Below are 24585 nucleotides of genomic sequence, written 5' to 3' on the forward strand. Positions count from 1 at the left end.
CACGTATTATTCATTTCAAAACAGTAAATTCCTATTTAATTTATAAGCTTTCATTTCATGCAAATACATAGGTGATCACAAAAATACATTCTAATTCGTAAGTGAGCAAGTCATAATGTAAATTCATGTAAAAGGGAAAGAGTAATAGGTGTAACAAACTTGTGGCAAAGGCCACACAACAAAAACATGGGAATATAACACACCCATAGATAAGTCTAATATGGAACTTTACCTTCTCACCGAAGGTTTGAAAGCGTTTAAATGAAATTAGGTCAAAGGACGAGTATCCTAATTTAAGTGACCGTCCAACTGTATTATTAAAAAACACATCAATGTCCTGCTGCGGAGTCAATTTATTGAATTAATGGAAAGACAAATGTACGCATTCACATGTTTATTATTATTATTAATCATAAAATACCAACTAGTCTTGCCTCGTACATTTATATTGAAACTCTGTAACTCTGAGAGAAGTGATGTATTTATTAAATTGTGAAAAGATAGGTACTAACGTGGACTTACTGTTCGATGTTCATTACTATTAATCATAAAAGAGAAGTGATGTATTTATGAAATTGTTGAGACTTAAATTATTTGCACGATTAAGTGAGGCCACGTATGTCATCACGGACATTGTCTTTATTATATAAATGTACAACTCACCAAATCAACAGCTGGAACGAAAGAGAGAGATAATGTACAACTTACCAAACAATGTTGATTAGGTATTATTATTAAGTTAGTGACTTATGCATTCTCGTGCACTGGCTACGCAGGGGACAAAACCGTCCATGCCCCCATGCCATGCTTTCCCTTCTCCATGCCCCCATGCCATGACGCCATCGTCCAATCAAACTGTCCCGCCGGAAGCTCCGCCGCCAAAATTCGTACTGTCCTACCGCCTCCACTTATTTTAATATCTTTTTAATTTATTATATATATATAAAAGTTACAATTAGTAATATCCCGTGAATCGCGGCAAGCTACCTTGGAAAGCGTTCCGGGTAGGGTGTACGTCCGCGCAGCAGGACGGATGTGGGATGGGCAATGTGCGATGGCAACACTTAATACTAATATTAACCACTCTAATTTAAACTCCTGTACCAATATGAACACTTGCTAGAAACGCTGTACCGTTTGTTCACTGACTATGCCGGGGATTATTTGCACCGGCCCGTGCCCCCATGCCCTCTGCCATCACATGCTCCGTTCTGAGCGTAAGTACCCTCCCTGCAGGTCGATGTCTGACATAAAATAAATGTATTTCATAAACATGCCTCCGCCTTAAAAAATAATAATTAGTACCTAGTATATTTCTGTTTTTTTGTTCACAAAAAAGGCACTGCCTAAAACATAAAAAAAAGTTAGTAAGTATAAAAGTAAGTTGTTAATATAAAAGTTAAAAAATAATAAAATTATTACTTAAAAATATGTTATTAATAAAAAAGTAACAAATGTTTATAATTTATAATATTTATAAAATAAATTATTAAATTTATTATGTATTTAATTTTATTATTTTTTTAAGAGATAATATTAAATTAATAATTAAAAAATATAAAATAACATAATTCATATGTGCTTTTTTAAAAATTATATATATAATTTTGTATAAAATTATAAAATAAATATTTAATTTAATTATATAATTTGAGATTTATCTAGATTATATATTATAAATTTATGTAACTTATATTCATTATATAACTTATCTAACTTATAATATTATTTATTAATATTATTTAATTTAAAAGTATATTTACAAATCAATATAAATATTAAGAATAATCATCATTTCAAATAATGTAAAACATATACTTTAAATAAAATAAAGTTATCCAATAATAAATTTAAACTTTTCAAAGATATTATTATTAATGTATATTATTAAATTATTTAAGTACATTATTAAAGTGTATTATTAAAGTACACAATTAAAGTATATTATTAAAATACATTATTTGGTTTAGATTAGAAATAGGATTTAGTTTGGGTTATTGTTTAATCAAGTTTGGTTGAGAGTCAAAGCTCCATATGGTTTAGGGTTATTGCACCTTTTTCTACTCTTAGGATTAGGGTTTAATTTCTATTGAGTTTATAATTGAAAATAGTAAATGTAATTTAGTAATGGTTATTTTTCAATAGTTAAGATGCATGATTTTTAAGTTTTCAAATTATAAAAATTGTTTTTCTTCAATGTAATTGACTCAAATAATTTGATCTTAGGGATAGAGTTTAATTGAGTGTTTAATTATAGATTATGGATAGGGTTTAATATGATTTAGGTTTAATTTTTGCTTACAATTTAGTAGTGTCTTAAGGTTTGATATTTGTTTTAGTGATAGGATTAGTGTTTAATTTTTCTAAAGTTAAATTAGATTAAAGGGTAACTTTCAATTTGGGTTTGTTTTTTAAAAATAAAACTTGTTATGGTTTACACTTAGATTTCAATTTGGTTTAGATTTAGTTTTAATATAAGAAGTTAAATTTATTATTTTAAGTTATTTTCAATTAATTAAATTTTTAGAACCTTGTGATTTTTTAATAATAATTATATTATTATTAAATTAATATTTTTTAATACAAATAGGACAAACAAGCATTTGTAGAATATAAAGATAAAATTTAGAGATAACACTAAATTAATAATTAAAGAAATAAAAATATTATAATTTGAAATAAAATCTTAGTGATTATAAAATACTATCAAAATATAATTTTTTTTTACCATAGATTAGTATTAACAAGATAATATGATGTGTAACAAATAGAAATGTAAAGACAAATAAATAAAAACAGTGAATAATATGAAAAAGGATATATATATACTATCAAAGCTATCGAAATAATTTTTTTTAAACCGTAGATTAGTATTAACAAGATAATATGATGTGTAACAAATAGAAATGTAAAGACAAATAACAGTGAATATATATATATATATATATATATATATAAACATTTTAAACTAATATTATGTTTATTTTTATAATTATAAATTTTATCTTTATATTAATAAAATTAAGTGTTTTATAAATTTTATGATTTATTATATTGATATTATAAATTATAAACATATTATAATTATTTTACCTTCTTTTATTTTACTAATAACATATTTTTATGTAATAATTTTATTACTTTTTAACTTTGTATTTATTAAATAGTTTTATACTGGATATTTTTTATCTTTAAACAAAAAAAACAAAAACATGCCAAGTAATTTGTAGTGTTTGTGGGATACATTTATTTTATTTTTTTATTGGCTCTGACAAAGGTTTTGATGCCTGCTGCACGGACGGCACTTACGCCCAGAACGGATGGCATGTGATGGCAAAGGGCATGGGGGCACGGGCCGGTGCAAATAATCCCCGGCATAGCCAGTGCCTGCAGTTTGTGCCAAGCAAACCACCAAAGGGCAAAAACAAGAAACGGAAAACCACAAGGAGAAATTTCACGACGTGAGGGGAGGAAAATCAGGTGGGATTTATAAATCAAAATACATATCAACTTGACGTTGGGGTAGGTAGACGTTGCCCCAATAAGGATCGGCGACACTACTGGAATTTAGTTTCGGAGCTAAGAGCTGGTTTGTTTCTACAGATCTTGCCTCACAGGTTATATCTCGGGCGGTAAGAGCTGGTTTGTTTCTACAGATCTTGCCTCACAGGTTATCTCTCGGGCGGAATGGACCTTATCACAGGAATAGATACTGTTAATCAGCCCAGAGGAATGGAAGAGGGCCAAACGGACCCTGCTAATCCTATCAGAGGAATGGATGCTGCTAATCATCCTAGAGGAATGAAAGAAGGCCAAATGGACCCTAATATTCCTCCTAGAGAATCGAACACTGGTAATAATCCCCGAGGAATGGAATCGGGGAGCGGAATGGAACCTGCAATTCCTCCCAGAGCAATGCCCACTGCTGGTCATCCTGAAGGAATGGAGTCGGGACAGGCAGCTGCTAACTGGATGCCCCACCAGTCTGGAACAGGGCGGTGTCCTGCTTATCGGGTAACCCCTCAGTCTGGAACTGTTTATAATCCTTCAAGAAAGGAATCTATAATGCCCCCTCAATCTGGAACTGTTGATAACCCGTCAGGAATGGAGTCAGGACAGTTTCCTACTGATAGGATACCCCAGCAGTTTCGTACAGGTAACCCACTGGGAATGGAGTCTGCGCAGTCTCCTGTTGAGAGAATCCCAGTCGCTGATCCACTTCAACCTGCTCATCCTCCTATGCCTTCTTATAATAATATTTATGATCAGTTTTCAGCTACAGATACGAACGCATTTAGGTTTCTATCTGACACGAATCGTCAGTATCCTAGAAATTATAATCTTCCTGGAAGAATGGCCACAGATCTGTTGAGTGCTGCGATATCCGGGAATGTAAATGAACTTCAGAGGTGTAGGGAACGCAGGCTTAACATTCTTTCTCAGAAGACACCGGCAGGAGAGACAGCTCTTCACATGGCTGCTCGTAATGGGCATCAGAAATTCGTTGAAAAGCTGCTCGAATTGCCGGGAGAAGATGCAGAGGCTATGACCCAACTCGAATTCGTGAAAGCGAAAAATAGAGAAGGTAATACAGCTTTGCACGTAGCGGCCGGTAAAGGATTTACTAAGATAGTGCAAAAATTATTGGCTAAGTATAAGGGTCTGGCTCATGAGACCAATTACTTGGGTGAAACGGCCCTATTTAATGCTGTTGGGGGCGGCCATGCCGACATTGTCAAAGAACTGCCGACTGTTATGAAGGGGCGCGGTGGCGAGACCCCGCTGCATCTGGCATTCGCAAAACCAAATAAAGGTGTGTTATCAATACTGCCTTTAAATAGTTGTAACTTGCTCATTCATGCTTTATTTTCTTAATTTTTTCTAGATTCGGTTGTGCTTGAAATTTTTATCATATTCACATTTCGATTCACATTTCGAAATCATCATGATGTTGTGAAAAGGAATTTCAAGGAGATGAATTTTTTTTATCCTTGGAATTCCTTTTCACATTCTGATGATGAATCATGGAGTGTGATTTGAAATGTTGATATTTTCATCTCTTTGGAATTCCTTTTTACATTGTGATGATGAATCAGGAAGTGTGATTCGAAACATTGATTTTTTCATCTCCTTATAATTCCTTTTTACATCGTGATGATGAATAATGGAATGTGATTCCAAACAATTTTTTCATCCGAAAAAAGTAAGAGAATGCATTTAAATATCTTTTATCTTCATATTGTTAGTAATAAAATATTTTTTAATAATATATGTTGATTAGAATTTGTCATATTTATTGTATTTGATATATATTTTTTTCAAATTAAACAAATATCACATCTTAAGTTTTTAATTATTAATTAATTAGTTTATAAAAAATAAATTATTTAAAAACTCTTTAATTCATATATATAATAAATTTATATTAAATTTAGTTAATATTAAAATGAACGAGACTAAATAAGAAGACCTTTTAAGTCTAAAGCATCTCTTATATGAAATGGACAAACTAACTTTTAAAATTAATGAATGAAAGTTCACCAAAACTTATGCAAGACGATTGAAATTGTCTTGCCCGTTGATTTTCGCCTAATTGTTTTGCCTGTTGATTTTCGCCTTCTTTATTATCACAGCTCGACACTATTTTTGCCGTTCCTTTTCTTCCTGTGAACAACACGACACATTCTCTATTCGTCCACAGTCCAGCAAAAAAATTATATGCCCTTACTTGTAAACACAAGGGAGCGAATTTGTCTGACAACATTGCAACCGATTCGATGCCCATGCCCTTCACATCAGTTTCGTACCTTCTCTGTCTCTGTCAATACATTGCAGGCAATGAATTAAACCACAAAATCTGTAAATATGCTAGCAGTGCAGATGCGTGAATCCGTTTGACCGAATGACAGATGTATTCCTATTTTTAAGAAACAAGAAATATAGGTATTTGTAGCAGATAGGTGGGCTTTAAAGCCCGAAAAGTCTGTTTTTTGCCAAGAAACTGTCAGCCTCCCTGCTGCTTTCTTTTCCCAGGCGGTTTACGTGACTGCACCACACCTCGTCCTACCGAAGTTCAAAAGGTTTGGATATTTTACACGTGGATATTCGAACTCCGTTGCCTGCGGTTGGAAGACGGACAAATCAAAATGAATAGATAAAAAATAAATAAATGAGAGAAGATATGTATGCAGTCGAAAAATGTTGAAGAAAAAAATATCAAAAAAAGTAGTTGTTAATTTCAATTTTTTTTGTGGTTTCTATGTTTTTGTTCAAATTAGATGCATGTTTTTTTTGGAATTAAATTAGTGTAGTAAATCAGATTTTTCTTTACAAATATTTAGGTGGTTGATAAATAGCAAAGTAGAAGTCATAACATTACTTTTAGGTTAGGTCAACAAACTTAGACGATGCAAATAGAAGGGCAATTTCATATTATTATAAATGCAATAAAAAAAATGGATTGAGAATAAGAAAATCAACAAAATTGAGAAACACTTTTTGCCCTGACCCAACAAACTAAAGGCTTTTACAATCCAATAGGTTTATACAGAAGGGAATTACCATGCACATATTGACAACTTTAGTATTGATCATGGTATAGGGCTTTTATCCAGAGATAACTTAAGACTTTAGATGTGACAATCTCCCTCTTTATTTCATGACAATTCATAACCACTACGAAAGCTAGCAAATCTCTACCATGGCACAAAATGATTATATTGGAAGTGAATTTATTATCTCAATCTTTATGGTTGGTTTTCATGAGCGAATTTCATTGTGATATGACTGAGTTGATTTTGTTTTGTGGTTTGTATGAATTGTGAATAGCAATGCATATTACCTATATTCTGACTACAATTATATGTGTGTTCATTATATTGGACTTGTATTGCCATCTTGAATATTCTCTCAAAAAAATGCACAACATTTACCATGAATAAAAGGCTGAATCTTTTGTATATGAATGTTAGTTTATTAGAGTTTAACTAATGCCATACATATGGATACCACTAGTAACAAAAAAAAGTATGTATACAACAAAAAATAATGTTATAAACTTGTTCTTGATTTTCATTATAAGCTTTAGGATATTAGTATCTATAAGTATGACTAAAGTTTTCAAACATGAAAACATCTACCCATCATTCCACTATTTCTCAATTTGGTCCACTAAAAAAAAAAAATCCTATCATCTCTCTCCCATTGTCTACATATATATCTCTCTTTCTCACTCTCTCTGTATATCACTTCTTATATTCATCTCTCCCACTATCTCTAGCCATGCTCCTCTCTCTCTCTCTATCCATACATCTCTATCCATGCATCTCTCCCTCTGTCTACGTATATATCTCTCTCCCTCGCTCTCTCTGTATATCACTTCTTATCTTTATCTTAATCTTCTATCTCTCCCTCTCTCATTCTCTCCTCTCTCTCTCTATATATATTTCTCTTCTATCTCTATATATCCCTCTCTCCTCTCTCTTTATGTCTACCCCTCCTCTTTGTATCCCTTTCCCTTTCCATCTCCATATCAATTACCATCTCTCTCTCTCTCTCTCTCTCTAGATTGTAAACATAACATGAGCTTGTGGGTAGTGGAAGTTGATTATCTTCTTGATTTAGAGGTTTTGTTTCATTCATGTTTCAATCCTTTTAAGTTAATACATAGTTGATTTTAAGCTATCACTTCTCCACAAATGCTTTCTCATAGACAGTTTAGTTGTTAAGTGGAAAATTTTATTAAAAAAAGTAAAACTCTAATAGACTTATGAACTTCATTCACTCAAGTCAAAAGATCATGACAGTAATGGATGAAGTGAAAACTTAATATACTTCAACAACTCTATCCATCACTATTTTTTTTATAAACACTTCAAATTGGTTTCAAACATTTTCATAATGTAATGCCCTAAGCTTTCACACAAGACATTAATTGAACCAAAATTGAATGAACAATATTATTGCATTGTAAGTGACATTCAAATGTTGTATTACATAATAATGTGCACATAAGGTATCATGATAAGCACAATGACACACAAAATCACATCACCAATGCATCAAGCATGGGGGCACAAAGTGAAAGACTCCACTAATCATGTGAAAGGCAATTGTTATATATTTTTTTAGAAACATCATTTTCTAAATGGCATACCAATTGACCACATGTATTGCACAAATGTATGCAACTAATAGACCAATATATTTCATAGTTGACCTTCCACACTTTTTTGGCGTACCCATTGCACAATAAGGTGCAATTGCTAGTTTTAAGCATATAGAGGGGAAAGTGAATGCAGTAGCTAATTGGATAGCTAATCAAGGGGTGAATTTAGTCAATAACAAGGGAAAGGAGGAGACATTATGACAAGATGAGTCGTGTAGATTTTTGAGCAATAATGATCCAAGATATCAAAGGATATAATGGCATAGTAAGCTTTGGGGATATATCATAATGAGGAGTTGCGATTTCAAAGATGGCAATGTTAGTAAGTGTGAGACAAAACACAACTAGTCTCAAAGAAATGAATTGCTTAGTTATAGGATAATGAGTATACTTTGTGGAGGTGGCTAATGCTATGCATCCTTATGTATTGAAGATTTCTTTTTTTTGGAGCCTTTCCCCAACATGGTGTCTGGTGTTGACTTTTGATCTCTATGCTTTGCCTTTGATGCAATTTTTATTGATATCACTACTTCCATGAAGCTTGCGAAGGGGAAAGGGAAGGTGATGAGGGATTTTGTTAGCTCTAGAAAGGAGAGTCATAATTTTTTTCGAGGGAATATATAGATGACATGCTAGATTATCCCTTCCCATTCACATAGGAAAAAATAAGCAACTCAAATTTTAGATCTTAGAATTGGCCAAGGAGGTGGATGTCTTTGTTGGTGTTTGGATTTACAATACAATGGTGAGGCTTCTAGACCCTAAGTAATCAACAGGTAGGCATGACGTGTTTGGTGCAACACTAGCATTAATTTGTGTAATGTTGTTGTTAGAATTTATCTTCTTTATAATGGCCTTAGTGGAGCTAAGAATTAGAATTAAGCATTTTTAAATTATCATCTTAGATAATTTCACAAGTGAGAATGTGCGTTATCTTGATCATACTATGAAAAACTTGGTAACTTGAAGCTAAATGTGAACATATTTGTTGAGGTTATATTTATTGTACCTATTTTTTCCTGTGATGTAATTTTCATCTTATACATTTTCACAAATTAAGTGAGAATGTGTGTTATCTTGATCGCACTATGACAAAATTGGTGTAAGAGCTAAGATTGGCATATTTGTTGAGGTCATTTTTATTGTACCTAATTTTTACTATGATGTAATTGTCATCTTGGACATTGTCATAAGTTAACTGAGAATTTTTTATTTATTTTTGATAAAAGTGGATTTACCACTAAGTTGTATTAAGATTTTAATTTTTACATGGTGACTGGTTCAATGAGCATTGGAAGGAAAGAGCCACTAAGAAAACCTTCCAGTATTGCTCCAAAAAACTTAAGGCCTACCTACCCATTACAAGAAGCGTCCTGGGCATAATAATAATAATAATAAAAAAGCCCTTCATATTACATAGCAATCCCATTAGGTACAAAAGAGGTTGCCACACATGGCATACAAAAAGATATTAGATGCATAATCATCCCTTTAGCAAATTGTGAGGAACACCGTTGTGATACAATAAAAGAACATCTACCAGTGACAACTTTTAAATTGCAAAAAATTGAACATCCTCACACCACCCCTGGCCACACAAAACAATTCTCCAACCCATTTATTAGCATAAAACTCAAGAAAAGAAATGAAATCACTGTAAGTGAGCATTCCATAATCAAAACCATGATCAGATAGAGTATAACCCATATGAGGAGGAGAGTAGGGTGTTGAAACCACGATGGAATCAACAAGAGGTTGTGCCAAATGAGTAACCATAAGAAGAGCCATGCAAACAAAAGAAAAACAAGAAACCACTGTAGATATTGTAACACATGCACTTTCCACCAATCAAAATTCAACCACCACCTTCCAAGCCTCATGAAAACCATCCAAATGAAGCAGATTACAAACCCACCCAAGTTCCTCATATTCGAATGTGTAGGATTTTGCCAAGATCAAGGGCACAATGAAAAGCATAAAAGAGACAATAGAATGACAAGAACAAACTGTATTCTCATCAATATGCAAAATGATCAACTGGATTAACCAATACAATGAATATAGGCCTGCTTACATAGGCAAGGCCATATGGATGTATGAGCACACAAATATGACATGTGGCTCAATGAGAAACAAGGGTAGGTAAGAAATACTAGGGGTAGGTAGGAGAAATAATATAATATTCCACAAGAGGTGGATGACCCACCGAATGTGGAGTGTAACAGCAAAATAAGACCACAAAAGGTGGAATTTCTCCTACAAGCTCTATCCCTATATGCACACTTCCCTAAGTGTCTCAAATCTAAACTACGAAGAGATGCATTATCCTAAGTTAACTTAAGTAAGTGTAATAATATCCAAAATGAATATTTATTTACACCAACACCCCCCCTTAAGTGCAACTTAGGGGAATGAAGACTCAAGTCAACAATGCAAGATGGGTCCCGGCTACTAGGCCATGATAGGTACCCATGTACAATATGCAAGCAAAACTATGTAATGCAATCTCTCACAAACAGAGAAAGGGAGAAAACCCAGTGGGAAAAAACTCCCCCCCAAAAGAGAGATGAATGTACAAAAGACTCTCAAAGAAGAAGGACAGAAACTCAAAGAGGAAAAAGTCCCCCCATAAGAGAGGTAGGAGAAGTCAGCTGACCCCCCCTAATGACACATCCCGCACCCCCAAGAGAGCTCGCAACTGCTGGAACTTACTCTCGGTGAAAGGTTTGGTGAATATGTCAGCAAGTTGCTCTGTTGTAGGACAATACTACAAATCAATGACCTGCTCCTGGATGAGCTCTCGGATATAGTGCATATGAATCTCGATGTGCTTGGTTCGCTGGTGCTGGATCGGGTTCTTCGAGATTGCAATAGCACTCTGATTGTCACAATGTAGAACTGTCGGCCGTGGAATGGTGAATCCAAACTCTATGAGAATCTGCTGGAGATTTCCTTAGTCTGCAAACCAAGGAAGTATCCTGGATGAAACCCTGTGGTTGCTCCATATAAATCTCCTCATCAAGATCACCATGAAGAAAAACACTCTTCACATCCATCTGATGTACAACCCAACCATGAGCTGCAGCAATAGCAAGTGTCAAATGAATGGAGTTCATCTTGGCTACGGGTGCAAAGGTCTCACTATAGTCAACACCTGCAACCTGCGAGAAACCTTTCGCAACAAGCCGAGCCTTATACTTATCCACACTACCATCCGCTGCAAACTTGGTCCAATAGATCCACTTACATTGAACCATCTTTCTCCCCTTAGGGAGATGGACTAGATCCCATGTGTTGTTCCTCATCAAGGAACTATACTCTTCCTCCATAGCTTGGTCCCACTTAGGAACCCTTGCTGCTTCCCTAAATGTCTGTGGATCAGAAGTGGTAGCAATGAATGCATGTGGAAGATCCTGATGTTGTGATCGAGTTCTCCGTGTATCTAAAGGATCCCCAACAAGAGAACCCGCGGACTCAAGTGTCTGTCGAGCCCAACAAGGTCTAGGTGGAGGTGGAGAACGAGGCTCCTCAACTGCAAGTGGACCCTGCAGAGGTGTAACCCTGCGAGTCGGAGTTGAAGGAGTCTCATCATTTGAATCACTAACATCACTATCCACAATGGAGGAAGGTGGAGGAGGTAAAGAGGCTAAGATAGGAGAGCTTTCCTCAAAGTGAACACTCCTCTCAATGAACACCTCATGTGTCTCTGGATCCATCAATCTGTATGCCTTAACACCCTCAGGATATCCAACAAATATGCAAGGCCGACTCTGAGGTTCCAATGCCTTGCGTTTTTGCGGAGGTATGCGAGCCCATGCTGGACACCCAAAGACTCTGAAATGTCTCACAATCGGTGTCCTACCAGCCCAAGCCTCAAAAGGAGTAATACCTTGCAAAGCTTTGTGAGGAACCCGATTCTGGATGTGTGTGGCACAACTGATAGCCTTTGCCCAAAAGGTGGGATCAAGAGAACGTGCATGTATCATACAGCTAGCCATTTCTTTGAGAGTTCTATTCTTGCGTTCTGCAACCCCGTTCTGCTGTGGAGTGTATGCTACAGAATGCTGAAGATCAATCCCTTCAAATGTACAAAAATCCTCAAGTCTTTTGTTCACATATTCCCTTCCATTATCTGTGCAAAGAATCTTGACCACTTTCCCTGATTGCTTCTCCACATGAGTCTTGAAGTCCTGAAATCTGTCAAATACTTCACTCTTATGAATAAGAAAGTAGACCCAAGTGAAGCGGGAGTAGTCATCAAGGAAGGTGAGAACATAGCGGGCCTTACTAAATGAAGGTGTTGGAAATGGACCTGCTACATCGCTGTGAACAAGTTGAAGAACTTACAAAGCTCTCCAAGCTTTCCCCTTATCAAACTTCTCTTCGGGATGCTTGCCCATGGAACAACCTGAACATACACCCTCTGAAAAACTGATTCGAGGTAGACCTGTGACCATGTCTTTAGTGCTTAGCTACTGAAGATAGCAGTAGTTGAGGTGACCAAACCACTCATGCCATAGCTTACTTTCTGAATTTGAATGAGTAAGCAAGGCCCTAGAAGGTGAACTTGGCACAAAGTGGGAGAATGAATAAAGCCTTGAGTTGTCATTGACTTGTCCCACTGCTACCAAGGCATCATCATCAAGTTCCTTTACCACAACTGAATCTGGTGTAAACTCAACCTTTTTCCCATTCCCATAGTGAGTGATTTGGTAGATGGAGAGGAGGTTGGTAGACAAGTTAGGAACATAGAGAACATTCTCAAATGTTCCATCATCCATGTCAACTGAACCTTTCCCTTCAACCTCTACTTGTGTGTCATCACCTATGTAAATGTGAGGTACCTTAGATGGCTCCAATGAAGAAAACTGCTCCTTTGTAGAACCCATGTGATATGAGGCACCTGAGTCAAGTATCCACTACTGTGAAGAACCTGTTGTAGCCACAAATGCTTGCCCTTTTCCCTTAGACTGTGAGGAAGAGGAAGGAGATGAATCCTTCTTTGTGTAGGCGGATGGCAAGTTGATGTTGTTTTTCTTAAGAAGATTGGTTAACTCATCAACTTGCTTTGCGTGGCATCGATACTCATCATGACCATACTTCTTGCAATATGCACAAGTTGGTTTATCCTTCTTAGGTGGTGTCCCCTTCTTGGAAGAGGATGAAAAATCGCCTTGTGATGGAGAGGATGATTGTCCTTTTTCCTGGTGTGGCTTAGACTTAGAGTGCTTCTTCTTCTTGTTCGAATCTTTGCCTTGACTTCCTTGATTCCCTTGATTAGCCACCAAAGCTTTGGACTTTGAAGACTTGAGAAATCCCATGTTCAACAACTTAGATTGTTCCAATATCAACATTTCTTTGAAAGCATCAAATGAAGGCATAACATAGGAACTCCCCACTGTTAAACGATGAGTTTGGAAGCTAGACACAAATGTTGCATATTTTGGTGCAAGCTTGTCCAACAAGTTGAAGATCAACTGAGCATCCTTTTTGTCAATTCCACAATCTTTAAGCTTTGCTCTTAGCTCATTTGCTTTGGTGACATAATCTTGGATTGTATCAAAACTCTTGGGATCCAAGTTGGTGAGCTCATTGTCAATCTGATAGCTTCTGATTTCATCAACTTGTTCATACAATTTCTGAAACATATCCCAAGCCTCTTTGATTGTTTTACACTTCTCAATGTGAAAAATGAGATCATCTGATACATACTTGCGTAAGGTTCTAAGAGCCATGCAATTCTTTGTGAGCCATTCTAATTGAGCAATTGGATCAGCCTTAGGATCAGGTGGTGCTGTTATTGTTCCATCTATGTAGTGTGTGAGACCCTTTTCCATTAATTTACTCCATACTTTAATTTTCCATGATGCATAATTATGTGGAGTTAAAGGTGGAAATTTATTAGGACCCATTGCAACAAAAATGGAAAGAGCACAAAGAGAGGCACAATCATACAAGACACCCCCCCAAATTCACTCAATCAAAGAACCCCCCCCAAATGTGATGAATTGACACTTTATAAGTAGTGCGTATACAATGGGCCACTTGCAAAAAATGGCAAAGTGGACTTCTGATTACAATTTTACAACTGCCTCAATAAGGCCAAAAGAGTCTCAAACTGATAATGCAAGAGATCTAACTAAGATCCAAACAATTTACAAGTACCTAATAAGCCAAATAAGACCAATATCTGAAAGTACAATTTCCACTCAAAATCTCTGAAATCTGATCATAGATTATGAAAGTAGACGAAAAAATAAGCACTTTCAAAAAAAACAACACCTGAAAAGGAGGTCGTATGAGCTCAAACGAGGCCTTTGAAGTTGCAGAATTGAGGATTGGACAGGTATAGTTGAGAGAATCCGAAAATTCCGAAAAAATTGTGCACCAAAATCAGAAAATAACCACACCACTGCGAAGATCATGAAATTTTAGCCCATTTCAAAAAAACTTGCACCCAAAAAGGAGCAAAAATGAGCAAGATATGGTCTTTCAAAGTTGGACTGCAAAACTGAAAAGTTCAATGGAGGGGTCAAAAAAATTTCAAAAAATGCTGATGTGGCGCTGACGTTAGCAATTCACTATGTTAAATTTGACGGTCGTCGCGAAAACTTCGCCGTCCTGCTGACTGGTCGTCCGTACTGTACGGACTGCTGACTGTGTAGGTGACTGTGCAGTATGGCTGACAGGGCGTACGGATCTGACGTGGCACTGCGTGGCGGATGATGTGGCGTACGTATCTGACGTGGCACTACGTGGCAGGTGGCGTGGCATACAGACCTGACGTGGCACTGTGTGGTGGGGTCTTGGTAGCTGACTGGGCTCCATGTGGCGGGGTTGGAGGTTGGGTGGTCGCTAAAAAACTTTGGCCGGCGGCGTGCAGGTAAAGCGGTCGGCAGGAGCTCTTCGGCGGCATGGGTCTCGGTGGTATGCGGTGGTGGCGAGTACCTGTACGTGGCGGCGTCAGTGGCAGGTCTGGACTTGCAACACTTGCGACACGCAGGTACGGACTGCACGGGGGGGTCTGCGGACCCCCCAAAAACAGCACAAAAAACCTTCTTTTTTTAAATTTTTTTTTGATTTTTTTTGATTTTTCAAATTTTTTTTTTTTTTTTTTCCAAAAAATAAATAAATTTTTTTTGAAATCTGTACGATAATAGCCAAAATGGGGAAAAAAAATTTTCTCGCCAAAATAGGTCGACTTTATAGTTGAAATTTATGGAAACGGCCTCCCGGATTCAACGGTGATGTCCAAATCGCTGTATGATGCCCCCAAAAAATGAAGATCCCCAAATCCGAAATAGAAGCCTTCCACGATATCTTCAAAAACCAATCAATGAAGCCCCAATAGCTTTGATACCATGTAGGATTTTGCCAAGATCAAGGGTACAATGAAAAGCATAAAAGAGACAATAGAATGACAAGAACAAATTGTATTCTCATCAATATGCAAAATGATCAATTGGATTAACCAATACAATGAATATAGGTCTGCTTATATAGGCAAGGCCATATGGATGTATGAGCACACAAATATGACATGTGGCTCAATGAGAAACAAGGGTAGGTAAGAAATACTAGGGGTAGGTAGAAGAAATAATATAATATTCCACAAGAGGTGGATGACCCACCGAATGTGGAGTGTAACAACAAAATAAGACCACAAAAGGTGGAATTTCTCTTACAAGCTCTATCCCTATGTGCACACTTCCCTAAGTGTCTCAAATCCAAACTACGAAGAGATGCATTATCCTAAGTTAACTTAAGTAAGTGTAATAATATCCAAAATGAATATTTATTTACACCAACAATGCATGAAAATGACAAACCTCAGAAGGAAAGAATCAACAGAAGGATGAAATGCCAAGAACAATAATATGACCAACTCATATATATCGCAAACCAAATGGAAGATGACATCATAGAAAATATTGCTTGAAGAGATGCTCGATATCTCACACAAGCGGAGATAAACAACTCACACAATCATAATTACCAAACCAATGATCCCAAGATATGATCAACAACTGAGATGAAGAACTCACACATTCATAATTAACAAACCAAAGCTCCCAAGACAATAATGAGTTAAGCCGATTAACAATAATGAGATTTTTTTTTATTATCTTTATCACACTATAACTTAAAACTGGTGAAGAAGCTAAAGGTGAACATATTTGTTGAGTTTATTTTTATTGTACCTAATTTCTACTAAGATGTAATTGTGATCTTGGACACTTTGACTAGTTAAGTGAGAATATTTGTTATCTTGATCATACTATAAAAAGATTGGTGAAGAAGCTAAAGGTGAACATTTATGTTCAGGTCAATTTTAATCTACCTAATTTTTACTATTATGAGATATTAGAGGAGGTGCATATGGTTGATTCTCTCTTATTTCGTGATGATGGTTGGAAAAAATATAATTACACTAAGGAGTAATGGGTGAGCTATGCAATTTTCACCTCAACTTTTCCATGATACTTTTCTTATTATAAACATTAGTTTTTAAATCTAACTAGTCTTTTTTCTAATTAGTTAGTGTAAGGTGGATAAATGGGATTCACAAGTCTAATCATGTAAACTAGGAATCAAACTATTTTACCCCAGCAATACATTCAAGAATAATAAAAAAGCCCAACTTCGGACCTATTGAGTGAGAGTTGGGAACTGATGATTGATTATTCTTTCGCTTATGATTTTGATTTGGTAAAAAAATGTGAGAACTAGGGTTATTGATGTAAATTAGGAACAATTAGTATAAATCGTAAGCTATAGATCAGATATTCAAACTTTGAGTATAGATTTGGAAATAAGAAACAAAAAGAAATTTGTGCCTACAATTTGAGTCCAAACTATCAAACACTATAGCTAGGCATCATTGTCCTCAAGGAGTTTGATGTAGATATCAGAAATAGATGAAAGATCAAGATTTCGCTTTGAGTATCTCTTTGAGATTTTATCAAAAAAGTGTTGGACATTCTAGCTAAGCTATAACATCTAGGGTTTTCTGCTTCTTCAAGATCTAGTTCTCTTTATCTCAGTTTGCACTTTTTGAATCTATATTACTTCTTTGCTGAACCTAAAAACTACACACAAGAGAGGAAAAATGGTGTTGGTTTCAAAGTGGTTTGATTTAGTCAAACTAATTGTTTGGAATTAACCATATAATGGTTAATTGATATAAACGATATGAAATCTAAAGTAATATACTAAACTGAAATGATATTACCTCAAACGATGTTGTAATAATAAGACATGGCAAGACAAGATCAATCATGAAAAACCACTTTATTGAAGATTGTTGTAACTTGTTGCTCGATAATGCTCAAATTTGAAGAAAATTGCTCATAATAATTTCTTTAGGAAGTGCTTGCATGCTTGAGTGATGAGGTTTATTTAAAATAAATTAGGATTTATGTCCTTATATAGGGTTACTAAGGTGTTTCATAAATTAGGTCAACCTACAATAGCCTTATTAAAATATCAGGATTGATAATTAACTAGCAAGAACCAATACACCAACATATTCAAAATTGGGCCAAATCTGGGGGAACTATTGCACTAGGACTATGGTGTGTAGTGCCTTGGTCTACCCAAAAAGGGGTAAGATAAAGGCATATCTAGTGTACATAGGCTCAAAATAGAGAATCAATCACCATATCAACATTTGACACTAGTTTTGGGATACAAGTATTAGAAATATTCTTGGAAAAGAGCTAAGAGGAGATACACTAAGTCAAGGGCCCAAAAATGAGTGTAAAATTGGGAGAGGTTACAATTTATGACATTACGTTTAACCCCTACTTTAGCAAGAGTATGAACTTATGCTCATACTTATGATAAAGCAGAAGAAAGAGAGTTGAGAAACTAGTATCAAGATTAACAAGAGGTAAGATTTCACTAAGTTTGATAGAGAAGGCCTCGAAGATTAGAAACTTAACTCACATAATCACATACAAGGAAGGACACAAAACAAAGAATGACAAAGTAGAACCAAGAAATGAGTAAAAAGGAAAACAAGGGCAAACAAAAAGACACACAAAAGGGGTTAGTACTAAAAACAAAGACTTCAAGTCAACTAGTTTAAGAGACCTCAATAATCAAAATGTCTCAACCACTAATATAATTCTCTAAATATTATTGCAATAGAACAAGTGTCCTATAAAAAGAATAATAGCACACACCAATTAATGAGATGAAAAACAATGATCTAACAACTAGAAATGCATGTTATGCTATGACACAAATTTTGTATTAGCTAAGTTATTCCATTAAAAACAACTTTCTTGAATAAAGTTATGATGATACAAGCTCCCGTGTTGAGAAAGACTGGGCCACTCGTAATACCAAACTAGCTACCCCCAATTAAAATCGTTTTGTGGTGGGCAGCCCTACCATTGCCCAGCCCAACGGGGTTAGTAAGGTTGCTCGAGTTGGGAGTTGTTTCCCTATTTAGTGGTGGACCTATCTCACCATCGACACCTCACCACTAAGCTATGGGCTATCCCAAGGAAGCCGTGGGTATATTTGATCCCCATGGGCGATAGCCGTACCATTCAGGCGGACTTGGTTCTTAGTGACTTTAATAAAATAGATGTAGATGGTGAGCTTAGTTGCTTGAGCATCGTTGCTCTATCTACGTAACATCTTCCTGATGAAAATGCCAAGAAGTAGGGGTCGAAATGCCTAGAATTTGGCAAAAAGGCGCTTGGCAGAACGAGCCAATTGATGCGCCTCGCCACTTTTCCACCCCCCTTAATACAATGGCCCCAATTTAGGGGTATGGTGTATTAGCATACTTTTGTATGATCATAGTTCTTCACAAATCTTCCATAGTATCGAGTTAATCTTATTAAACCCTTAAACTTATTAATGGTTTTTGGAATAACTTATTCTTTGATAGCCTTAATTTTTGTTAGGATCAATATTAAATACTTCATATGGCACTTTTTTACTAAGTAATCCACATTTTTGAGACCCAAACTCCACTTATGATTCTTATAATATAGAGCTAGTGATATTTGAGAGATTGTACTTGTAAGGAAGTTTAGGAAACAAAACAACTTGCTATACTAATCTTGAGAGAAGGGTAATATAATTTAAAAAAAAATATTTACAATAGTTGCAACGAATTGAAATGATACACACACACACACACATGACACACACACACACACACATACATACATATATATATGATACATATACATACATACATATATACATATCTATATATGTGTATGTATGTATGTATATGTATGTATGTATGTGTGTGTGTGTGTGTGTGTGTCATGTGTGTGTGTATATATATATATATATATATATATATTTGTGTGTGTGTGTGTGTGTGTGTGTGTGTGTGTGTGTGTACACACACACACACATATCATGAGGGCTTCACTAAATAGGTAAGATCATATCGCGTGCATTCATATTGGGGGGTTTAATATCCAAAAAATGAGGGTTAAATATATTGCCCATCGATGAAAATAGGGGGGTTTTCAATTTGTGTTATGAAAAAATGCAATATTTTGTGCAAATAGGAGGGCGTTTAATTCAGACTGTGTATTGATAGAGGGTGGAAAAAAAGGAGTTTAGGGCCTTATTTTTTGAAAATAAGAGGTTTATTAGTATGTCATGAACACAGGTGATATAACCCAGGTTCACTAAATGAAACCCTCGTGATACACACACACACACACTCACTATCATGTCCCCATTCAAGGCTAAAAGACAATAAGAGGGACGAAAGTAATCTTGGCAAGCATCAATTAAGGGAGAAGGTAGCAACTGGAATAAGGAAGAGTTATCTAATCACATGATTACTCATCATCAATAATATATATCATACACCTTAGCAAACATAGATCAGCATTGTTAAGCAATATCAAATTAAGAAGAAGATAATTAGTTATCAATGATTAAGGTGGTAGAAATCATTCAAATTGATGTTGACTATCATCTAATTGTTACCTGTTATGAAGAGACATGATAATAAAGATTAAATGTCAAACATCGATTGATATATTAAGTCGACGATCATCATTTGTCATGAGAGGATGTAATTAGCACAAAGGAAGGAAGACAATTATGAATAGGCATGAGACATGCTTTTTTGGACATAACTTATCACCCATTCGAAAGATATAAGGAGTCTCTTGATCTCACTTTGGAAGGCACCCAAAAATATCTTGTTCCTTATACTATAATTTGCAAAACTTTAGTAGTAACCCTTGGGCACTAATCGATTGCATTAGGAGCGATACTTAGAATAGTAACAACAACGTATTTGTAAATGTTTTCAATTTTCTATTCAATGAGCAAGTTATATAATGTTATTGTATCTTTTATATAATAGTCAATTCACTATATAATAAGTTTGATTATTATATGGTATGTAGCAGATGGAGAAAGAGTATTTATTAATTTTGATGTTCTTCCCATATTTTCACCAATCGATATATATATATGCCAATGAAGGAGATCAAGTAATATCTTGATCGGTCATGTCTAATAAGACATGACCGATCAAGGTATTGCTTGATCGTGCCTCTTCAACCTATAATCGCTAATCGATACCAATTGGTGTTTATGTAATTAATAAGTTAACCGACACCAATCGGTGTTTATGTAATTAACAAGTTAACTAATACCAATCGGTGTGGATGCAATTAACAATAAACCCGATACCAATCGCTGTGTATGCATTTTAACAATAAACCCGATACCAATAGGTATTCTGTGCATTACGATTTGTAACCGATGTTAATCGGTATTTAGACATTGGTTAAGAACCCGATTGTTAATTGGGATTTATATGCAAGGTTATATACAAATGAATAGAGGAATACGATCACAAGAAGATCGTATATATGTGAATATCAACATGAGTTATCATGCATGCGATTATTGGTATAAGACAACCAAAAATAACATATTGAAGAGTAATTATAATAATCATCAGACAAAGGAATGATAACTGAAGTCTTATCATAGTCTATCGATGAGATAGATGATTGAATGAGAGACTTCATTTATCTCTCATTCAATCATTTATCTTACCGAGGCTATCATGTATCAACAATATCACTGTAAGGGAATATTAATCCTTGCACCTGCATACTTCACCAGTAAATCAAACACAACAATATTCAAGGAGGAGCACTGCACATCTTTTCATCTCAGGGAGAGCAAGTATACCCGACATCTGCTAATCATACAGAGAAAGCAGACTTCCATTTGCATAAATAATCTATTCATCATACACAAACATTGAGTTTCCCTTGTTGTTCACACATATTTATCTTTGAAACAACGTGGAATCTATATATTATAGTTATTAGATACTTGTGCATATAATTATATATCAACAATTTCATTAATATCAATACATTTTGATAATTCATATTATCTACAAAGGGCATCAGAGTCTTCACAATCATATTATCATCCCTATTTCATAAATCACTAGTCTAGGACATTACAATGGTATCATAGCATAATCCTGCCAACCTATGGAAAATAGTCCATGCAAACCTTTCGACGCAAAAGAGGTACATCAACCATGGCAGAACAACTAGCAACTAAACTTAGAACATTCATTGAGCAAACTAATGATAAGTTTGAAAAGACCAATCAAGTAATCCAACAAGCTATTCAAAGTATGAACAACAATAATCATAGGAGACCTATCCCAAACTCAGGAAGAGACACTCATTCAAACCATTCAGAGAATGAACATTCAACCCAAAGCTCAAACCTTAGGCTAACCATGCCTCCATTCTTACCAAGAGAAGAACCTAGTATGGAATAAGAGGAGCCATCAACAAACAACGTAGAGGAACTTGCACTGATGTATGTTGGATTAGATCTTGAAGTACAAAGACTTATTCCCTTTAAGGAATACTATGAGGTTAAGACCCAATTTAATCCGAATAGAAGAAAAAGATGCAACGACAAAGACTTCAAGGCAAGGATAAGAAAAATATCCTTACCCTACTTTGATGGGTTGAGGAAATCTACCGCCCAATCATGGGTCTAGAAATTGGACATACATCTATCACTAAGTCCTATGATGGAGGAAAATGCCATCAAGTTTGCTACTCTTCATTTAGTCGGGACAACTCATGATTGGTGGCATCACGACCTCATCACCCAAGGGCATCAAAACATTACAACTTATGTTGAATTCACTCAAAACTCATCAAAAGGTTTAATCAAAGGCACCCAAAGTGGTACTTCAAAGAATCGACACTACTCACTCAACAAGGGTTCGTAGAGGACTATATGCCAATGAACTACAAAAATTAGCAGTCATGGTACCGGATCTCTCTCAAGAAAGGCTTACGTATCTATTTGTGGAAGGACTCAAAGAGTCAATTAAGAAGATAGTAAACCCATTGGAACCCCAAAGTTTGGGTGAAGCTATACAAAGGGCCATCAAAGTTGAACCCAACTACTCCAAAGAGAAACCAAAACATATATCCAAAGCATATCCAAAGAACCCTTGTAGAGATGGAGATTATAAGGAGGAAGGAAGCCCATGCCACTTTTGCAAGGAAATATGGAGACCTCGACATAAGTGCCAAACCAAAGATGGCCTAGAACAAAGAGAAGACCTAAGGAGGAAGAATCTATGTTTCAAATGCAAAGATACTTGGAGACATAACCATCAATGCAAAAGGGGTCAAATACATCAAATAGAAGAAAAAGAAGAAGATATTAAAACATTCAAGGAAAAACAAAATTAGCTTGAACATAAATGAATACTATTCTACACAGGTTAACATTATTGTAATTAAAGTAGCATCAATATAAGTAGGTAGATATTATAATTAATGAAATTGCCTAAAGAGATTTAATAATGCATATAGATATAGAACAATCAGGATGAATGACTTGTGAAAGGGTCCAACCTAGAACATAAAGATCCTTAAGGACATTACCTTAAGGAGATAAGCAATTTGGTTCCAATCAATTAAAAGAGGGAAGTGAGAATGGTGGTAAAGATAGTGAGGGTTGACAAGTAGATGCTTGGTGTAGGAATGACTCAATAAAGACCTCATTTCTTCCAAAGAATAAGTAGGGGAGTAAGTATGTAGAGAACAAATAAGGGCTGCCAAGTGGAGTAAGAAGGTTGTAGAGAACAACCTCTCTTAGGCTTGTAGAAACGACTCCAAGAGGTTCTCCCTCCCTCCCTCCCAAGAAGAGGATGAGAACGACACAAAGGTTAAGCTAAGCTGCTAAGCAAAGCAAGTAAGTCTCTTATGCTTGGTGTAGAAATGGCTCAAGGGAAGTCCCCATTCCTTCCAAGCGTAAAGACATGTAGAGGAATTATGACACACAGAAGGCAGTTCCTCTCAAGATTGGGTAAACTGGCTCAAGGAAGCCAGTCTCACTCAAGTGGATAGAATGGCTCAAGGATTCCAGTCCTTCTCAAGTTGGCCAATGGCTCAAAGAAGCCAATCCCTCCCAAGTTGGATAGAGATGGCTCAAGGAAGCCAATCTCTATGAATTGGACAATGGCTCAAAGAAGCCAATCCCTCCCAAGTTGGATAGAGATGGCTCAAGGAAGCCAGTCTCTATGAATTGGACAATGGCTCAAAGAAGCCAATCCCTCCCAAGTTGGATAGAGATGGCTCAAGGAAGCCAGTCTCTCTCAAGTGGGCAAAAGGGCTCAATGAAGCCAATCCCTCCATGTTGCAATAGATACAATAGAAACTAAGTACTAATTTTCTAACATTTATCATTACTTTGATTTATATGATTTGTATTGGTACTACTAATCGATGTGCAGGTTCATCCAAGAAAAGAAGACAAGGATGAATTGCTTGAGGACAAGCAAATTCAAGAGGGGGAGACTATCATGTCCCCATTCAAGACTGAAGACAATAAGAGGGACGAAAGTAATCTTGGTAATTATGAATTAAGGGAGAAGCTAGCAAATGGAATAATGAAGAGGTAGCTAATCAAAGTATTAGTCATCATCGATAATATCGATCACACACTTAGCAAATAGAGATCGACATTGTTAAGAAATATCGACATAAGAAGAAGATAATTAGTTATCAATGATTAAGCTGGCAAAAATCCTTCAAACCGATGTTGACTATCATCTAATTGTTACCTGCTATGAAGAGGCATGATAATAAAGATTAAATGTCAAACAACGATTGATATACATTAAGTCGACGATCATCATTTGTCATGAGAGGGTGTAATTAGCATAAAGGAAGGAAGACAATTATGAATAGGCATGAGACATGCCTTTTTGGATATAACTTATCATGCATAGATTAATATCTTTAGAATGCACTAATTGATTGCTTAAGCAGTGATACTTAGAATAGTAACAACAACATATCATTGTAAGGGAATATTAATCCTTACACATGTCTACTTCACTAGTAAATCAG

At 35.6% G+C, this 24585-nt stretch overlaps 1 protein-coding gene across 3 annotated transcripts in view; it reads left to right on the plus strand.

Annotated features, from left to right (window-relative positions):
- Positions 1 to 3324: 3324 nt before the first annotated feature.
- Positions 3325 to 24585, plus strand: part of LOC131067284 (ankyrin repeat-containing protein At5g02620) — a 41834-nt gene continuing 20573 nt past the window's right edge. For 2 of the 3 annotated variants that reach the window (XM_058002237.2, XM_058002238.2), the window contains exon 1: positions 3325 to 4813. In XM_058002237.2, the coding sequence (XP_057858220.1) occupies positions 3688 to 4813 (1126 nt within the window). In that variant the 5' untranslated portion in view covers positions 3325 to 3687. The remainder of the gene's footprint in view (positions 4814 to 24585) is intronic. The other variant, XM_058002236.2, reaches the window with a different exon arrangement.

The sequence above is a fragment of the Cryptomeria japonica genome, chromosome 7 (genome assembly GCF_030272615.1).
Source record: "Cryptomeria japonica chromosome 7, Sugi_1.0, whole genome shotgun sequence".
Classification (NCBI taxonomy): Eukaryota; Viridiplantae; Streptophyta; class Pinopsida; order Cupressales; family Cupressaceae; genus Cryptomeria; species Cryptomeria japonica.